The sequence below is a fragment of the Pipistrellus hanaki genome, assembly GCF_964339955.1.
Source record: "Pipistrellus hanaki genome assembly, chromosome: 12".
NCBI classification, from domain to species: domain Eukaryota; kingdom Metazoa; phylum Chordata; class Mammalia; order Chiroptera; family Vespertilionidae; genus Pipistrellus; species Pipistrellus hanaki.
This window is the reverse complement of record NC_140514.1, coordinates 17,008,442-17,026,793: the sequence shown is the minus strand read 5'-3', so window position 1 is coordinate 17,026,793 and position 18,352 is coordinate 17,008,442. Positions and strand designations below refer to the sequence as shown.

The 18,352-nt window shown below is 39.5% G+C and overlaps 1 protein-coding gene and 1 long non-coding RNA gene across 11 annotated transcripts in view; one reads left to right on the top strand and one right to left on the bottom strand.

Moving 5' to 3' along the window:
- Positions 1–7,179, top strand: part of LOC311631427 — a 30,701-nt gene extending 23,522 nt beyond the window's left edge. Inside the window, exon 4 of the long non-coding RNA XR_014796576.1 lies at positions 7,052–7,179. This is a non-coding gene — a long non-coding RNA (uncharacterized lncRNA). The remainder of the gene's footprint in view (positions 1–7,051) is intronic.
- ARHGEF33 (Rho guanine nucleotide exchange factor 33) overlaps positions 1–18,352 on the bottom strand; it is a 62,205-nt gene that overhangs the window by 33,645 nt on the left and 10,208 nt on the right. For all 10 annotated transcript variants that reach the window (XM_084901494.1, XM_084901487.1, XM_084901491.1 and 7 more), the window contains 2 exons: positions 6,961–7,071; positions 5,372–5,421 (listed from right to left, as the gene is read on the bottom strand). In XM_084901494.1, coding sequence (XP_084757620.1) covers positions 5,372–5,421; positions 6,961–6,985 — 75 coding nt within the window. In that variant the 5' untranslated portion in view covers positions 6,986–7,071. The remainder of the gene's footprint in view (positions 1–5,371; positions 5,422–6,960; positions 7,072–18,352) is intronic.

The following is an 18,352-nucleotide window of genomic DNA, read 5'->3' as shown; positions in this document are numbered from 1 at the left end:
TTTTTTTTTCTTTCTTAACTCTTGCTGTTATGTGTGTGTTTTAACTCTTCCTAAGATGAATTTTAGTCAACATCTTCCAATTTCCTTTCTACCAAAGATCCCTCAAGCTAAATTCTCATAAAGGATGCACATTGTTCCAGGGTGTTTTTTACACTGACTTCCTTTCTGTCTCATTATCAAGCTCAGAAAGCTAAGAGGAGGCAAATTAAAGGGACTGTGCCTGTGCCTTGAGAACCCTGAAAACTCAGGAATGTCAACATTTGACAAACTTCTTCAAGACATGCCAAATTCTGATACCTCCTGACTAAATGCTCTAGAAGAGCAAAAGCCAACATGTTTTGAAATAACACATGATGGCAAGGATGCCAAGGTAATTGTTTTAGCAATCCCCTTAACCAGGATTGCTACAAAAGAAACATGGTTTTTCTGCCAGCTTCTCTCTCTCTAATTTTAGGCTGATTTATTGATCCCAAAAAATGCAATGATTTAAAACACAAAGTGGGGCCCAGCTGCATGGCCTAGTGGTAGAGCACTGACCTATGAACCAGGAGGTCACAGTCTGATTCCTGGTCAGGGCACATGCCTGGGTTACAGGCTTAATCCCCAATGTGGGGTGTGCAGGAAGCAGCCGATAAATGATTCTCACATTTATGTTTCTCTCTCTCTCTCCCTCTCCCTCTCCCTCTCTGAAATCAATATAAATATATTTTTTTAAAAACAAAACACTAAGTGGGAACAAGTAAAAAGTAAATGTCCTACTATGATCTTTTCAGGCTCATCTGAACGTCAATTTTTCATAATAAAAATCATTCTTTTTAAAGTAAATTTCCTAAATCTTCTCTATACTCCCTACAGAAGTTAACCCTTAAAATCATTACAGGGCACTATTGAAACTGATAGGAAACCTAGTATACCAAAATTGATCTTACTGATCCCAGGGTGCCTAATAGAGTTAACTTCTCTAGGGTTAAAAGACATTCCTCAAAGGTAAAAAGAGACTGAGACTCAAACAGGACTTATAAATCCTATAAAACTTTCAATGGCAGCTTAAATAATAAAACCTATTATTGTAGGAGTGGTTCCCATAGTTTTTCAATTGGAGGTTCTTTTGGCACATAATTCATTTTCTTAAATTACTTTCATTACAGAAAAAGTAAAAAATAAAAGAATCACCCCAAATCTCATTACTTCAATATAACCATTCATACACATTTAGGCATATTTCCTCTGTTTTGTTCAATGCAATTGAATGCAGATATTTATATGGTTGAAATCACACTACAGATATATTTTGATTCTGCCCCCTTCTTTTTGCTTAACATTCTTATAAACCCTTTCCCATATCCTTCATTGTTGAATGTCTATTTTTAATGACTGCATACTATTCCATCCTATGGCTATGCCAGAATTTAGCTACCCATTTACCCTTGTTGGATATTTATGTTGTTTGTAATTTTTCAATATTTTAATATGCGTTTTATTTAAAACTTTGTGTATGTTTTAGATAGTTTCTTTAGGATAAATTTATAAATATAAATTTACTATAAGTCAAAGGATGTTAGGTCATATTTGACCCAAAGGGAAATTTAATTTGGAAAGAGATAGTACATTCAATTAATTAATACACATACAAAATATATTTGACCAGAGGGTTTGAAAAGTTATAATAATGTGGTTGTATATCCTTGGAAACATTCTGTATCCTGTGTAATATCCTAAATTAGTATATTTAGAAAAAACATGTCTCAAACAAGATACAAAATGGAGGAAGCTGCAGTGTTTACATTCCTAAGGCTGCAAGTGAGCCAGAAACATTTTGAAGTTCAAATCATTAGTATGATAGTTAAACTAGGACTAAATTGTGCAGTTAAAACATCTGTTGCCTTAACTGTGGGACCACCCCCACACTTCTCATGTTAATATAATCATAATTTTAAAATCCATATGTAAAATGACGTAATCAAGAGTGAAACAACACAGTATGACTCTGAAAAAGAGATAGGGGTGGATTTGGGGAGAGCTACATACAGTGGACAAAGGATGAGAGGAAAGGAAATAGATCTGAGTTCAAATAAAAAGAAATATACTACGCTAAGGAGCTGTCACTGTATCCACATTAACTCATCTGACCTGGCAGTAATTCTGCCTGGAATGAACTGGGAGATAGTAGTGCACATTCTGTGACTTGATTTGGGTCTCTGTATCTCTTCCTCTTATCAAGGAGGTCAAGTCCTTCCAAAAAACAGAGTCAACTGTATGACCATTTTAACATTTTTACTCCATTTTAACTAATAACTTTCATTGAAGTTTCTGCCAATTTATGCACACTTATCAAAACTAAATATTATGGGGGGGGAAACAAAACTAAATATTATAGTCTTAGCTGGTTTGGCTCAGTGGATAGAGTGTTGACCTTAAGACTGAAGGGTTCTGGGTTCAATTCCAGTCAGGGGCACATGCCAGGTTGTGGGCTCAATCCCCAATAGGGGGTGTGCAGGAGACAGCCAATCAATGATTTTCTCTCATCGATGTTTCTATCTATCCCTCTCCCTTCCTCTCTGAAATCAATAAAAAATATATTATTTTAAAATATTATTAATTATTTTATTATTTGCTAATTAGGTAGTAAAATAATAATACTCATTGTTTTAATCACTGTTTCTTTGAGCTTCAACCTATTCTATTTATTAGCCATTTATAATTTTACCTTGGTAAATTTTCCATTTCCTTTGCCTATTTTATTTCCTTTTCCTGTATTCTAATGAGGTCTCAGAAGTTTCCTTTTTTATTGATTTCTATGAATATATAAGTATTACAAAGGGTTAATAGTAGGGATTTTTCCAATATTTTTATTTGCCTTTGAATTTTTAAAAAATATATTTATGTTGGAAAAAATTTTAGTTGTGATATGGATGAATGAACTCTAACCCTTTCCATTGTGATTTCTTCTAGTACTTTTTCATTTAAATATTTCACATCCAAAGACAAATATTCACTATGCTAAACTTTTATGGTTTTATTTTTTATACAATATTTAACCCATTAAACACTTTAGAGTTTATTTTGACGAGGGTATGAAGTGAGGATCTATTCTTTTTTCCATAGAACCATACAATTACAATTTGGTACCAAACTGAATGACTGCATTAGACCTCTTGGCTCCAAGCAATATACACATTTTTCAGGTATTCATTCATTCAACTATTATTTATTGAATATACTTTATATTCCAGGTGCTGTACTTAATGCCAAGAATACAACAGAAATCAAAGTGTACTAAATCCCTGCCCTTGGAGCTTACATTCTAGAAGGAGATAGACAATAAAAAAACAAAAGTAAACAAGTTAATATTTACTATAATGTAAGAATGGAGGGGTCTATCAGAAAATTAAATAAGAAGATAAAGTGGTTGAAATGCCATATTGTGCTTCAAATTTCACATTTCGCTCTCCCATTTTAGTGTAGATTGTATTCTGTTACAGGTAACCTTGCCCTGCTTCCCTCCTTCCTCTTCCTCTTCTTCTTTTTTAACTTCTCCATCTTCTCTGGGTTAAATGTTGCTTGGAGTAAAACAAATTGGGGCTTAGAACGCTTTCTTTTAAAACAAGAATGGTGTTATAATCACAGCATCATAGATGTCATATAGAACAACTTCACTTCCACTGCTTCATTTGTTCCACTGTGAACAGATGCATTTGGATTTGTGATACAATAAGAGAATGAGGCCACCCCCCCAGCTATATTTAGCCAACATTCAGGGAGTGACCTACATAGAGTTTATGATAGACTTTAAATCATACCTGGGTTTAAAGAGACACTCACATTCATTCAAATACCATACACAGGTCAGATATTAACAGAGGGAGGTGGGCAGAGAAGGTTTTGGACAAGTGAGGCATCAAATCAGCATTGAGTGAAGGCTCATTTCCAGGCCTTTGTTCAAGCTAGTCCCTCTGCCTAAAATATCCTTCCCCATATCCACTTACCAAATTATAAACTTGTCCTTGAATGCCTGGTTTACATCCTTCAGTCAGTATTAACTTATCCTTCCCCCATATCTCATAGAATTTTACCAATGCTTCTGTTGTAATCCTTCCAACAGTCTATCTTATATGTATTTACCAGGACACTTAAAAATCAGTAGGAATGGCGCTAGCCAGTTTGGCTCAATGGATAGTGCGTCAGCCTGCAGACCAAAGAGTCCCAAGGTTTGATTCCAGTCAAAGTACATCCTCAGCCTGGGCATGGAGGAGAGGTGGGGGCGTGCAGGAGGCAACCAATTGATGTGTTTCTCTCACATGGATATTTCTCTCTGTCTTTCCATCTCTTTCACTCTCTCTAAAAAAACCAATGGAAAAATATCCCCTGGTGAGGATTTTAAAAAAATCTATGAGAATGTCTGCTCCATCTGTAGACTTTGCACATTGTAACTATAGTCTATATATATATATATATAAAAGCCTAAGTGACTGTCCAACTGGTAGCTATGATGTGCACTGAAAACCAGGGGGCAGACGCCCAATGCAGGAGCTGCCGAGCTGCAGTGACTTGGCGGTTCTTGAGTGACGCACCTTAACCAGAGAGGAGGGAGCCTGATTCTGAGGTGTATCACCTGAGAACCGCCCTCTTGAAATCCAGGACCCCTACAAAACCCCTCCTGAGATGCCAGAGAGCCAGTTTCAGCCCAATCCCTGCAGGCCAGGCTGAGGGACCCCACCAGTGCACAGGTTTCCCTAGCCAATGCTGCTTTTACATTACAAATTATGTCAGAATAAACTTCTATATTTTTTACGGACAGAAATTTACTTTAAATTTACAAAAGCCAAATAAATACTATTCAGATAACCAAATAGCCCGATGTGACCCCGATGGCAATTATATTACAAAATGTTTTCCACTTTTATCTTCCTTGTAAATTAAATTATCACCATTGTTTAAATGACCTTAAATTTTTTTCTATCACTATATTTTAGCATTTGCAATATTAATACCTCTTTGATTCTCAATTCTCCCTGCTAAAATAGGAAGCTAAAAAAAATAGATCTTGCTCTCTCTTCCTCTCTGATAAAAATGTTATTGCACGGTGTTCTGGGCATGGTGATGATGGCAGCAGGCAAGCAAAGCAGAGGATGTGGGAGTGGTGGTGCTGTATTTTATAAGCTGGGTTAAGTTGTCCTTTAATAACCAGTTTTCTCAAAAGTGCAGTGGGAATGGTGCTTTCTACCCTGCCTGTCTAAATACAGTGAACTTGTTAAGTAAACAAATATGATAATATATGTGGAAGCATTTGTGAGCACTAAAAGAAACTATACAGACAAGATGGTCATTAGTATAACACACAGGACTATTCAAAACAATCTATTTGCTTTACCTGGTAAATTTGTGTGGAAGGATTATTCATCGGCATATGTTCATTCTCTCCTGTAGGGAAAAAGAGCTTTGTTGAATCAACACTACTCATTCTGTCCCCATCCTCTTCAGACACATGCAGGGAATAAGGGGACTTATAGGACCCTAAATCTGTGCAAGACAATGGTTCAATAAGAACAAAGCATGAAATTGTGTAGATTACTTTATATTTACATCCTAATGACCAGATCAGACCGATCTGGTAAAACTCCTGTAGTAGAAAACCATGTTGTATTTGAATGGGGATGTTCTCAACTAAGCCGGAATGATTAAAAATCATTAATTACCAGAAGTGATTACCCATGAAGGGTCTCACTTGTGTTCTTGGTGCTGACTGCAGTTTAACTGAGGGGTTAGCTCTACAGTCAGGAAGACTGCTGGTCATCAGGCACCTGTCCAGTTGTCACTCTATTGCTCTTGGGAGGCCTGTGTAAAATATCCTGCCTTTTCCTGCCTTTGATCCTTAAAAAACTTCTGGATTCTGCCTTTCTGTCACTGTCCAGACCAGCTAAGTGAACCTTGCTGTTCTCCTAGGCAAGAGGGTTGATAGAAGGGAATTGCTGAAGGAAAAGGTCTGGAAAGGATGGAGGCAGAAAGAAAATAGTCTTGGCAACACTAGAGACTGAAACACAGGTCAAACACAAAGGATGTAAATAGGTTATAAAAACCATTTACAACCTAGGGAGAAAAGATATTAGCCTAGAATAATATACCTTTCAGAATCACATTGATTGGCCGTGAAGCTGAGGCAATCATGTAAAACATGCAGCTCCTTGCCCATCCATTTAACTACGTCTCCATTGTGTCATATTGTATGAATCAAGCAGTTTATACATGCAAACTCTGGTTGCAAACATTTGGTTATGTGAATGTGTATATTCTTCTCCTAAGACATGCTGGTATAGGGAATCCTTTTTAGAGGAACAGCCATAGTATGTAAGTTCATAAGTAATACATAGCCTCAGCCCAGAACATATGCATACAGAGGGCTATCCCTATAAAATCCAGATGGTTTGAGATTATCAAAATGCCCAAAATAAGCCCAAGAAAAGATTCCTTAGCCCATTTTATGTCCCAACAGCCTAGTATCATGGCAAGAACAAGAACTTGGGAACAGACCAGTCTCCCAGATTGAACTTCGACATTTTGTGATTATAGCCTGAATTCTCTAGGACTGTTTTCTCACTTGAAAACAGAACCTATTTCTATATTGTTGATTCTGCGTGGTAAGATTGAAAGAGAAGGCCTTGTATGTTTAGACTAGCATACGAGGTGTTAGATGTCTATTAGTTGAATGTGTATCTTGGCAGATTATTCTGAGGCAGTTGTAAATTTATTGCTAAGAAAAATTAGATAACTGCTCAGACAAAAGTATATAAATAGCATTTTCTGTTTTTCCAACACCAAGTCTATGCTCTTTGTGGTCATTATGATAAGAAAAAGAGAATAGTAAAATGAACATATTATCATGTTTTGAGAAAACAGAAAGACAATACTACAACTCATATTTCTTAAATCCTGAGCCCTAAAGCAAGACATGAAAAATATAACCTTGCTTTGTTTTGTTTTTTTCCATGGTGCCTGTTGCTTCTCTCCTCCAACTTATTCTTCAACATTGCATCTTCATTGTCCCTGGATCAAGCCATCTCCTCTTCCCTGGACCTGTCAATTGAAATAAAGAGTGAGGAATAGCCGGTAGAACTGGTGAAGTAATTGAACTTACTTCATGTATTAACTTGAAATGAACACAGCTAGTAGAGGCAAATTGAGGTAAGGTTTATATAATTTCAGAAGAGTGAAAATATTGAATAAATATTTAGCATAAAACTTAAAGGTAAATCTTTTGTAAATAAGAATGAAATGCATTCGTTAATATTATACTAGTTTTTAATATGGTGCATTCTTTTTGTGATCAAATCAATTAATTTAGACCCATTGATTTTATTAGCAGGTTATAGTTTAGGGAAATTATCTAAAGAAGAAAAACCTCTAGCAAGTATAAAGGCCAAAACATCTGTTTCTTTTTCATTAAACAGTAACTTTCTTGGTGGCTTTATCCACACATTCAACATCTTATAGGCTCCTTTATGTCCAAAAGGTGCTTCTCAAATGTGGCCTGTTTGTAGTGACCACCAGACATGAAGCTGCAAGTTCATGAAGTTTGATCAGATGCCTCCCATTATAGAGGCTGAAAGTGTCCAGGTTTTTCCAGCCTGCCTTGCAGCTAAGGAGTGATGGACACATGATCTAGGATATGTCACTCCAATTGACACAGATAGTTGCGGATTTCCTAAGGCACATATACTTGATATATTTTTTTATTTTCTAAAAAGTTGCTGATACAGTTTAGGTGACTCAGGCTGCTGCTTTTGATGGTTTCCTCACCAGAATAACTGTCCTATATGATTTGGGGCATCATTGCTGGCCACTTAATCCCAAACTTGGTTCACCAGTCTCCCAGCCATTCTAAATATCCTTCCAACAAATTCCCTTGCTGCTAAAATCAGCTTGAGTTGTTTCCTGTTACTTGCAACTAAGAAACCTAATTGAAACCATCAAAATATATGAATAGTACCCAAGCACTAGCTGGTTCAGATCAGTGGATAGAGCATCAGCCTGCGGACTGAAGGGTTTCAGGTTCAATTCCATGCTCAGGTTGCAGGCTTGATTCCCATTAAGGGGCATGCAAGAGGCAGCCAATCAATGATTCCCTCTCATCATTGATGTTTCTATCTCTCCCTCTCCCTTCCTCTCTGAAATCAATAAAAATTTATTTTTAATGCTATCCAAAACTGAAAAAAACTTGAAATATGTAAAGCCATATTTTTATGGATAAGTATTTCGTGAACATTTAGTTATCTAATCTATAACTAATTGAAAATAAACCTAAAATGCCTTCATAACTATATAATAAAAAGCCTTCATAACTATATAATAAAAAGCTCCTGAGTGACCATTATGGCAGAATGACCAGATGCTATGATGTGCACTGACCACCAGGGGGCAGATGCTCAACACAGGAGCTGCCCCCTGGTGGTCAGTGCACTCCCACAGGGGGAGCACCGATCAGCCAGAAGCAGGGCTCATGAGCCCAGCGGTGGTGGTGGTGGGAGCCTCTCCCGCCTCCACAGCAGCACTAAGGAGCAGCGAGCCTAGTGGTAAGGAGTAGCATGCAGGCAGGCGTTAAGGAGCGAGGGGTCCCAGTCTACGAGAGGAATGTCCGACTGCCGGCTTGGCTCTGATCCTTGGGGAGAATGGGGTTAAGCAGGAGGCAGACATCCCCTGAAGGGTCTCAGACTGTGAGAGGGCACATGCCGGGCCGAGGGACCCCCCAACCCCACCCCCAGTGCACAAATTTTGTGCACCAGGCCTCTAGTATTAGATAAAATGTAACTGCACAGTTTCAGAGTTAGGACATCATCAAGCTCACACACAGGGTGTCAAAAAAATGTATACATACTTTAAGAACTGATAGTTCAATTTTAAAAATGTTATTTAATAAACACTACCTTTATAATTATTCAAAGTGTGTATCTACATTTTGGGGGGACACTTTATATATAATTACTAGAAGCCTGGTGCATGAATTTGTGCATGGGTGGGGTCCCTCAGCCTGACTGGCAATTGGGGCTGATGGGGGCCAGCCAGCCGGAGATAGGGGACGTGGGAGGTTGGCTGGCTGTGGGAGGTTGGCTGTGGCTATGGGAGCGCCCTGACCACCAGGGGGAAGCTTCTGCATTGAGCTTCTGCCCCCTGGTAGTCAGTGTGCATCATTTCTACCAGCCAGTTGTCCAGGCATCAGGCCATAATGTTCACTTAGGCTTTTATATGTAGACTAGTGGCACGGTACACGAAATTCATGCACTCGGGGCAAGGGACGGGGTCCCCCGCCTGACCTGTGCCCTGTCACAGGGCAGCAGCCCCGCGATCCATCACCCCAAAGAGGTAGGCTCTTACCCATTTAGGGCTCCTCAATGGAGTGTGTCAAAGAGGTAGGCCAGAGCCAAGGAAGGCCTGTGGACCCCCAGGCTGGGCCATGGCGGAGGCCTGTGGACCCTCAGCGCAGGCACACAGAGACCCCTGCTGTGGCCCTGCCCCTGGGCCGGGCCGCAGAGGAGACCTGCGAGCCTCTGAGCACCTCAGGACCCCCGATGCATGCTCAAGGAGGCCCCCGCCACAGGCCTCCTCCCCAACACTGCAAATCCCCACCAACCCAAGCCTGCTGTGCGCACAGCCTGCTGATCAGTTATTATTGTGATGGCGTCCTGACAAATTTGCATAGTCTCCTATTATTAGATAGATGGTCTGTATACACTAATTTTAAAACATAATAAAAAGTATATAGTTAACAGAAAATGAATTAGAATTTTTATTTTATTTAATTACAAAGGGGAGGAAAACTGCATTAGAGAAAATTTGGAAAATCTAGAGGAATGAAACAACTATAATGCCTCTAAAACAACGGTCATGATGATTTTGTTGTACTGCCTGCTAGTCTTTTTTTCCCTGGAATATTTTATATGATTGTTGATTAAGCCCACCTATAATTTTACTTTTACTTTTTCACCTACATTATAGCATAAGCAATTTACTTTCTTAAAAATCAGATTATTATTACTCATGTTATTTATTTGTTTTTTTGTGGCCATTTGATCAGAGTTACGAGTATTCCTCACTATTCCCAATCAATGTTAACTATCTGCTGGTGTCCTTCCATTCCTTTATCTTCATATAATCACGTACAAACATATACAGAAAAAAACTAAAAGTGTTTTCCTTAAGAACAGGAACAAGACACGGACGTCCACTTTCACCACTCATATTCAGCAGAGTGTTAGAAGTCCTTGCCACAGCCGTCAGACAAGATGAAGAGAGAAAGGCATCCAAATTGGAAAGGAGGAAGTAAAACTGTCATTATTCACAGATGACATATTATACATAGAAAACGCTAAAGCCCTAGCCGATTTGGCTCAGTAGATAGAGCATCAACCTGCAGACTGAAGAGTTCCAGGTTCAATTCCAATCAAGGGCACATGCCAGGGTTGGGGGCTTGGTCCTCAATAGGGGGCATGCAGAAGGCAGCCAATCAATTATTCTCTTTCATCATTGATTTCTCTCTCTCTCCTCTCTCTCTCTCTCTTCCTCTCCCTCCCTCCCCCCCCCCTCTCTCTCTCTCTCTCTCTCTCTCTCTCTCTCTCTCTCTCTCTCTATCTTTCTCTGAAATCAAGAAAGAGAAGGAGAAATAAGTTAGAGAGAGAACCCTAAAGACTCCACCAGGAAACTACTAGAATTAATAAATGACTTAGGCAAGATAGCAGGATATAAAATCAACATCCACAAATTGATGGCATTTCTATATACCAATAATGAACTCTCAGAAAGAGAAACTAAAAAAGCAATTCCATTTACCATTGCAACAACAACAACAAAATAAGATACCTAGGAATACACTTAACCAAGGAGGTAAAAGACCTGTGCTTGGAAAACTATAGGACATTGAAAATAGAAATAGAAGAAGATAAAAACAAATGGATGCATATACCATGTTCATGGATTGGAAGAATTAACATCATTAAGATGTCTATACTATGCAAAGCAATCTACAGATTCAATTCAATCCCTATTAAAATACCAATGGCATACTTCAAAGAACTAGAACAAGTACTCCAAAAATTTATATGGAGCCATGAAAGACCCCAAATTGCTCCAGCAATCTTGAAAAAGAACAACGAAGAAGGAGGGATCACAATACTAGATATAGAACTATACTAGAAAGCCATTATAATCGAAACAGCCTGGTACTGGCACAAGGGCAGGCATATAGACCAATAGATAAGAATAGAGACCCCAGAAATTGACCCACACCATTTTAGTCAATATTTGACAAAGGAAGCAAGAACATACAATGGAGTAAAGATAGCCTCTTCAACAAATAATGTTAGGGAAACTGGACAGACACATGCAAGAAGATGAAACTAGACCATCAATTTACACCATGCACAAGAATAAACTCAAGGTGGATAAAAGACTTACTGTAAGGTATGAAACCATAAAAATCTTAGAGGAAAACAGAGGCAGTAAAATCTCAGACATCTCACAAAGCAATATGTTTATGGATACATCTCCTAGGGCAAAGGACACTAAGAAGAAAATAAACAAATAGGACTACATTAAGATAAAGAGCTTTCACACAGCAAAAGACACCACCATCAAATTGAAAAGAAAATGCACTGAATGAGAGAACATATTTGCCAATGACACTTCTGATAACAAGTTAATATCCAAAATATATAAAGTACTTATACAACTCAACAAAAAGAAGACAATCCAATTCCAACCTGAATAGACATTTCTCCAAAACAACATACAAATGACCAAGACACACATGAAAAAATGCTCAGTCACTAATCATCAGAGAAAAGCAAATTAAAACAATGAGATATTACCTCATACCTGTCAGAATGGCTATCATCAAAATGGTGAGGATGTGGAGAAAAGGGAACGCTAGGTCACTGCTGGTGGGAATGCAGTTTGGTGCAGCCACTATGGAAAACAGTATGGAGTTTCATCCAAAAATTAAAAATGGAACTTCCGTTTGACCCAGCGATCTCACAAACCCCAAAACACCGATCAGAAAGAATATATTCACCCCTATGTTCATAGCAGCATTATTTACAATAGCTAAGATTTGGAAACAGCCCAAATGCCCATCAGTAGATGAGTGGATAAAAAAAAAAAAAGGTGTGGGACATTTACACTAGGGAATACTATGCCGCTGTATAAAAGAGGGATCTCTTACCCTTTGGGACAGCATTGAAAATATTATGTTAAGTGAAATAAGCCAAACTCAGAAAGACAAATATCACATGATCTCACTTATTTGTGGAATCTAATAAACAAAATGAATTGACCAACAAAATAAGACCTGAAGCATGGAGGCATGGAACAGACTGATATACCTCAATGTGGGGTTGGGGGGACGAGAAGAGATAAACCAAAGAACTTACATACTTACTAGAGGCCCGGCGCACGAAATTTGTGCATGGGTGCGGTCCCTAGGCCTGGCCTGTGATCATGGTCATCTTCCCTAGCTGCCTGCAGCCAGCCCTGTCCCCCGCCGCCACCCACCCCGGTTCCCTGTTCACCGTCAGGCAATCGGAGCCTGATGGCTGGGTGAAGGGACCAAGAGGTCGGCCATTCCCATCTGTTCCCCTTCCCTGCCCCCACCACGGGTTGCCCTCTGTGTGTGGGGCAACTGGTGGGGCGGGGGCCTTGGCCTAGTGCCACATCCCCCGCCACCCACCCCCAGTTCCCCATTTGTCATGAACATTCAGAGCCTGCCGGCCAGGAAAAGGAACCCAGAGGTGGTCAGTGCACCTCATAGTGACTGATCAAGCAGTTCTGGTCATTCTGCTGTTAGGTCAATTTGCATATTACCCTTTCATTATATAGGATAGAGGCTCAGTGCACAGGTGGGGGCTGGCCGGCCTGCCCTGATGGGGGCCCCTAGGTCAGGGTGGGGGTCCTTGCTGGGGGACAGGGCCAGCTGGAGCGAGGGGCTGCAGTCATTCCAGTCACTGGGCTTTTATTATATAGGATATACACATCCAATGGACATGGGCAATAGGGTAGTGGAGACCTGGGGGGATGGGTAGAGGCTGGGAGGAGGGAGGTAAAGGGGGGATTGAAGATATCTGTAATATTACCAACAATAAAAAATACCTATATATTTTTTAAAAGGTAATAGAGCATAGCCCTGAAAACATTTGGTCCTGGTGCCTCTTTAGAATAGGAAGACTCATCTTTAAGTTCTTTTCAATTTCTTCAAAGATAATTAATCTCAACTTTTTTTAATTTTGTGATTTATATTTTTCTAGGAAACCATGTATTTCCTTAAGTTTGTCTACAAATCTGTTAATAGAGCAAAATCAGCTCTGCGTGCACTATACCGGGAATGATAGAGAGGGAACTGACCTTTACTGAGGAGCTGCTATGTGCCCAGTGCTGCACTTCTATTTTATTTATATCGTCACATTTAATTGACTCCATATATGTATTTAGTTTAGTATGTATTTCTATCCTCATTTTGTAGATGCCAATGCTGAGGCTTAGGAAAACGAGGGAGTAATATGCCCAGGATCACAGATAAGGCAGAGGGAGCCAAAATTGAACTCAGGTATCTGTGATTTCAGAACTGGTGTTTTAAATCACTCCTGGCTTGCTTCATATAGATGCACAATTATTATACTTAAACTAGTAGCCTTGTGTACGAATCCATGCACCAGTAGCTCTCTGCGGGGCCTGGCCACCCCAAGCCTGCGGCCCAGACGCTCTCTATGGTCAAGAGGCCCATCCGTGGCTGGGATAGAACTCCAGTGGGGCTGAGAGTCACCCAGTCCCAGAGGAGGCGGCCACTGAGAGCAGGCAACATGAGTGGCCTGGTGGAATGCTTGGTGCTGCCATCTTGTGGCTATGGGCACCACCATCATTGTGCTTGAGTGATGGATAATTTGCATATTGCCCTTTTATTAGGATAGTGAAAAATAGTGGTTTGAAGAAATTTGTCATTTTTTTTTCTTTCGTTATTATTGAATATTAGGACAGTTTTCTTTTTTGGTTTTATCTTCTGTTTTGAATATAAAATAGATATATACCTTTTTCCCCCTCATATTAAAACATAGTTTCCTTAGGCTAAGTTTCCAGATGAGAATTACTTTTGAAGAGTATTATTATATTAATAAGTAATATGTACTGAAAGGTACATTTTAAAAGGGAGAATTAAAAAAAAAAAAAAAAAAAGAGCCTTATTACATGATGAAATCCCCTGTGAGATCTTACTTGTAGTCTGCTCTTTATTTTCATGGGAATCCCTCACTCTCTGAGCCCAGTAATTCTTTCCTGTGCCCTTCATAGACCTTCAGTCACTGCTTACCCTTGCATAAATAACCATCAGATGCTCCCACATTTCTCCCATCAGTTAACACGGCCCCAGTTTCTTCCCCAGCCCCCCTTTCCAGCCCCACAGTAGCTGTGCTAGCCTCTATAAACACACATCTGGGAAATACTGTTACATTTTTTAGAAAAAGCATGTTGGTCTCTAAGCGGTGCCGATCATTACAAGCAACAATGGTTTTCAGTCTGTACTCTTTTTGAGCCTGCCTTGGGAGCAGAGAGAAGTCACCAAGCTAGAGGGGTTTGGGCCTCCCTCTCCATTCCACCCAACCAGAGACTTGCTGCTCTTGTCTGTTCCACATTCTGTAGCTTTTGGGGAAAGATTTCCTTTTAAAATAAGTTTCTGCTGCTTTTTAAAAAAAGGTTCTAAAATTATTGCAATAGAGAAATAGCGATGTTGAAACATTAACCTAGGAAGTTATAACCAGATTTTTATATAATTAATTCAAGTAATAAAGTTAATAGAAACCTAAAGAATATAGGAAAATTTCCCGACCCTCCCCCATGCTGACCTAGAATGTATCCCCCCCCCCCCCCCCCCCCACACACACACACGCACAAGACCATGGGAGCTTAGGATCGTTATTACTTTCCAATTACTGCTGTGACAGAAAAGGAAAGTCTGGCACTTCGGGGAATTGAAATTAATTGAAAGCAGACTTGAGTTAATTTCCATTTCAGTGTCCTTTATTGAATGGGCCTTTAGTGCACATTTCTAATTTAGCAGGATGAGAACTTTTTCTGTTGGGGGGAGGATAATGAGGAAATATTTTCCCCTGAAGCGAAAGCAATTCATCAGGACAAATCCTGCAAATATTTTCACAGTGGAGAGTCTATAAGCTCCTTATGGTATAAAAAAAATGTTTTAAAAATATATTAAAAGGGTTGTTATTGTTTTTATACAGACCAAAAGCAACATGTATTTCACGAAAAAGCATATCTCCTGACCTTGTTTATACCTGTGCTCTAGTTTTCAAAGTACACTTGTATACATTACCTCACCTATTCACTGCAGCTGTGCTGCCCAATGGGCAGGGCATGTCACCGTTCACTTTATATGGGAGGAAACTGTAGCTTGAACAGTTATTTACCCAGTTACATAGGAAGTAGCTACAAGTAAGACCATTTTTAAAATTATTCTATTTATTTAAATAAATTGCTTCATGTCATAGGACTTCATAACACCATTATATAAGGAACCACTTTTATTGTCATTAAAAATGTATTAGTTCCTGCCCTAGCTAGAGCATTAGCCTATGGATTATAGGATCCTGGGTTCAATTCCAGCCAAGGGCACATTGCCAGGTTGCAGGCTTGATCCCCAGTAGGAGGTATGCAGGAGACAGTCAATGATTCTGTCTCATCATTGGTGTTTCCATCTCTCCCTCTCCCTTCCTCTCTGAAATCAATATCCTATATAATAAAAGCCTAATATGCTAAGTGTCTAGTCTTCCAGTCAGCCATTCAACCAATCAAAGCGTAATATGCTAATGATATGCTAAGGCTGCTCCTCGGCTCACTATGATGTGCACTAACCACCAGGGGGCAGACATTTGACTGGTTGACCAGTTGCTATGACATTTACTGATCACCAGGGGGAAGTCATTATAACATGCACTGATCACTAGGGGGCAGATGTTCCGACCGGTAGATTAGCTTGTTGCTGGGGTCTGGCTGATCAGGACTGAGGGAGATGGGCCAGACACACCCTGGGGCCCTCCTGTGATCCCTCCCAGCTGGCAACCTTCCGTATCCCTCCTTGGTCCCAATCGTGCACTGGTGGGGTCCCTTGATCCGGCCTGTGCACTATCGCAATCTGGCACCCCTCGGGGGATGTCAGAGAGTCAATTTTGGCCCCACTGGTGCACGATTTCACACACCAGGCTTCTAGTGTGTGTGTGTGTGTGTGTGTGTGTGTGTGTGTGTGTATATATATATATATATATATATATATATATATATATATATATATATTCCTCTGTTGGTTCTGATAGTTATTTGAAAAAAACAAGTTAAGTGAATTGAAAAAATGAGAAAAACTCTGGCAAGTCTGAGGAGAGAGGGAGATTGAGAGGAAGAGAAAGAGCACAAAATTATACAAAAAAAAAAGAGAGAGAGAGAGAGAGAGAGAGAGATAACCACAAATTCATAGGCTATGAAATTTTATTTTAAAAAATTCTACTCATAAGTTATTGCTAATAATTTTTTATTCCTTACCTGAGGACATGTTTTTATTTATTTGAAAGAGAGAGGAAAAGAGAGAGAAACATCGATGTATGAGTGAAACATCGATCAGTTGCCTCCTGCATACTTCCCAGCGGGAGTGTACGGGAGGAGCTCCAACCAGCTGAGCCACATTGGCCAGGGCTGCCAATAACTTTTTAAAGTTGGATGAAATGAGGAAAAAAATTTAATAACACAAATTGCTGAATTCTGTTTTAAAAACGAATTTAACTAGAATAACTATAGAATATATAGAAAGGGAAGTGTCAAATATCTACTCCCAAAATATGAAATAACCCAGGATAATAAAATAGGAAGTTTCTATCAATAACAATGACTGTATTGTTATTTAATCCATATCTCAGAATAGGGTATATGTAAATTGTACTGAATCCACTCTATGAGGTTCTGGTACCAAATCTACTCTAAGATAGCCTAAATATAGAAATATTCTAAATAAAATCTCAGAAAACACAAATAATACTATGATCAATAGAGTTTTAGAATATAAAAATGGCTTGATACTTATAAATTTATTAATATAATTCCTTAACCAGCATAATTCAGGAAAACAGAAAGCACAGTGTGACCCTTAGAAGTGAAATGATAAGGAGATAACAAATTTCACAATACATGGGGCATGTACCTAATTGTTTAAAATAAAGACACTCCAATGATAATGTAACTTTTTATACCCACTTCCAAATAAATGTACAATCAAATCACTCTTAAATACACAACAATTTAAAAGTGGCAAAGGCAATAAATTAAAAAATGAAATAAGGTCTGTGCCATGAGACATCCTACCAGCGGTCGCCAACCAGTGGTCCACAGACCATTGGTGGTCTGTGAGGTCCAAAAGGTTGGCAACCACTGGTTTAAGGAAACCTATGGAGCAGCACTCGCCAACTAGTGGTCCACAGACCACTGGTGGTCTGTGAGGCCCGAAGGGTTGGTGACCACTGTACACAATAAGTACTCTTAATTTGAAAATGGACCTCGGTCAGCCTCTTCCTTGACCTTTTCTCACATATGATCATTGCTAGAAAATGGTTGGCCCTGCCACTGAGCCGGGTCATAAGGCCACCATCCCAATCCCAATCCCAATCCCAATCCCAATCCCATCCTTAGTTAACCACCTAAATGCTAGTTCCCTCACCAGACTGTGAGCCACTCGGGAGCAGAGGGATCTTTTATTCATTTTTGTATCCCCAGCTCCTAATACCATTCTGGGCATGGGTTCAACAAGTATTTGTGGAAGTAATTGAATTCTCATTTGATAGACAGCAAAAGAAACCCAGTTTTTACCACACATGCTTCACACAAGAAAATAAAAAAAGGGTGGGAAATATAGAAACAGTTTATAGCCTGGGGGTGATTTTTGTTAGGGGGAAAAACACCATCCTATTTTATTGTATCAGGTCAAGTTTCATTGGCAGAAATATATCCCTGTGCCCACCACCAGGCTTGAAGACCTAGAGAGAGCAGGATTTCCTAATGAATTTAATTGCACATCAATTTTTTTTACACCAAATTTAATTGTAACTGATGTGCCACTATTGCCAACAACCTAAGTGCCCAGAGCCAGTAAGAAGAGGGCAAAGCACAGAGCGTGGCAGTTCGTGGCTCAGCAGCTGGCGAAGTTCTTTATGTAAACATATGGAATAACCAAGCTCCCCCTACCTCCCCTCCACTGGCACATTAATTTTTTTTATCACTTAATAATATCAGTCAGGATAGAGTAATTTGGTTGAGCTGCTATGTGTCA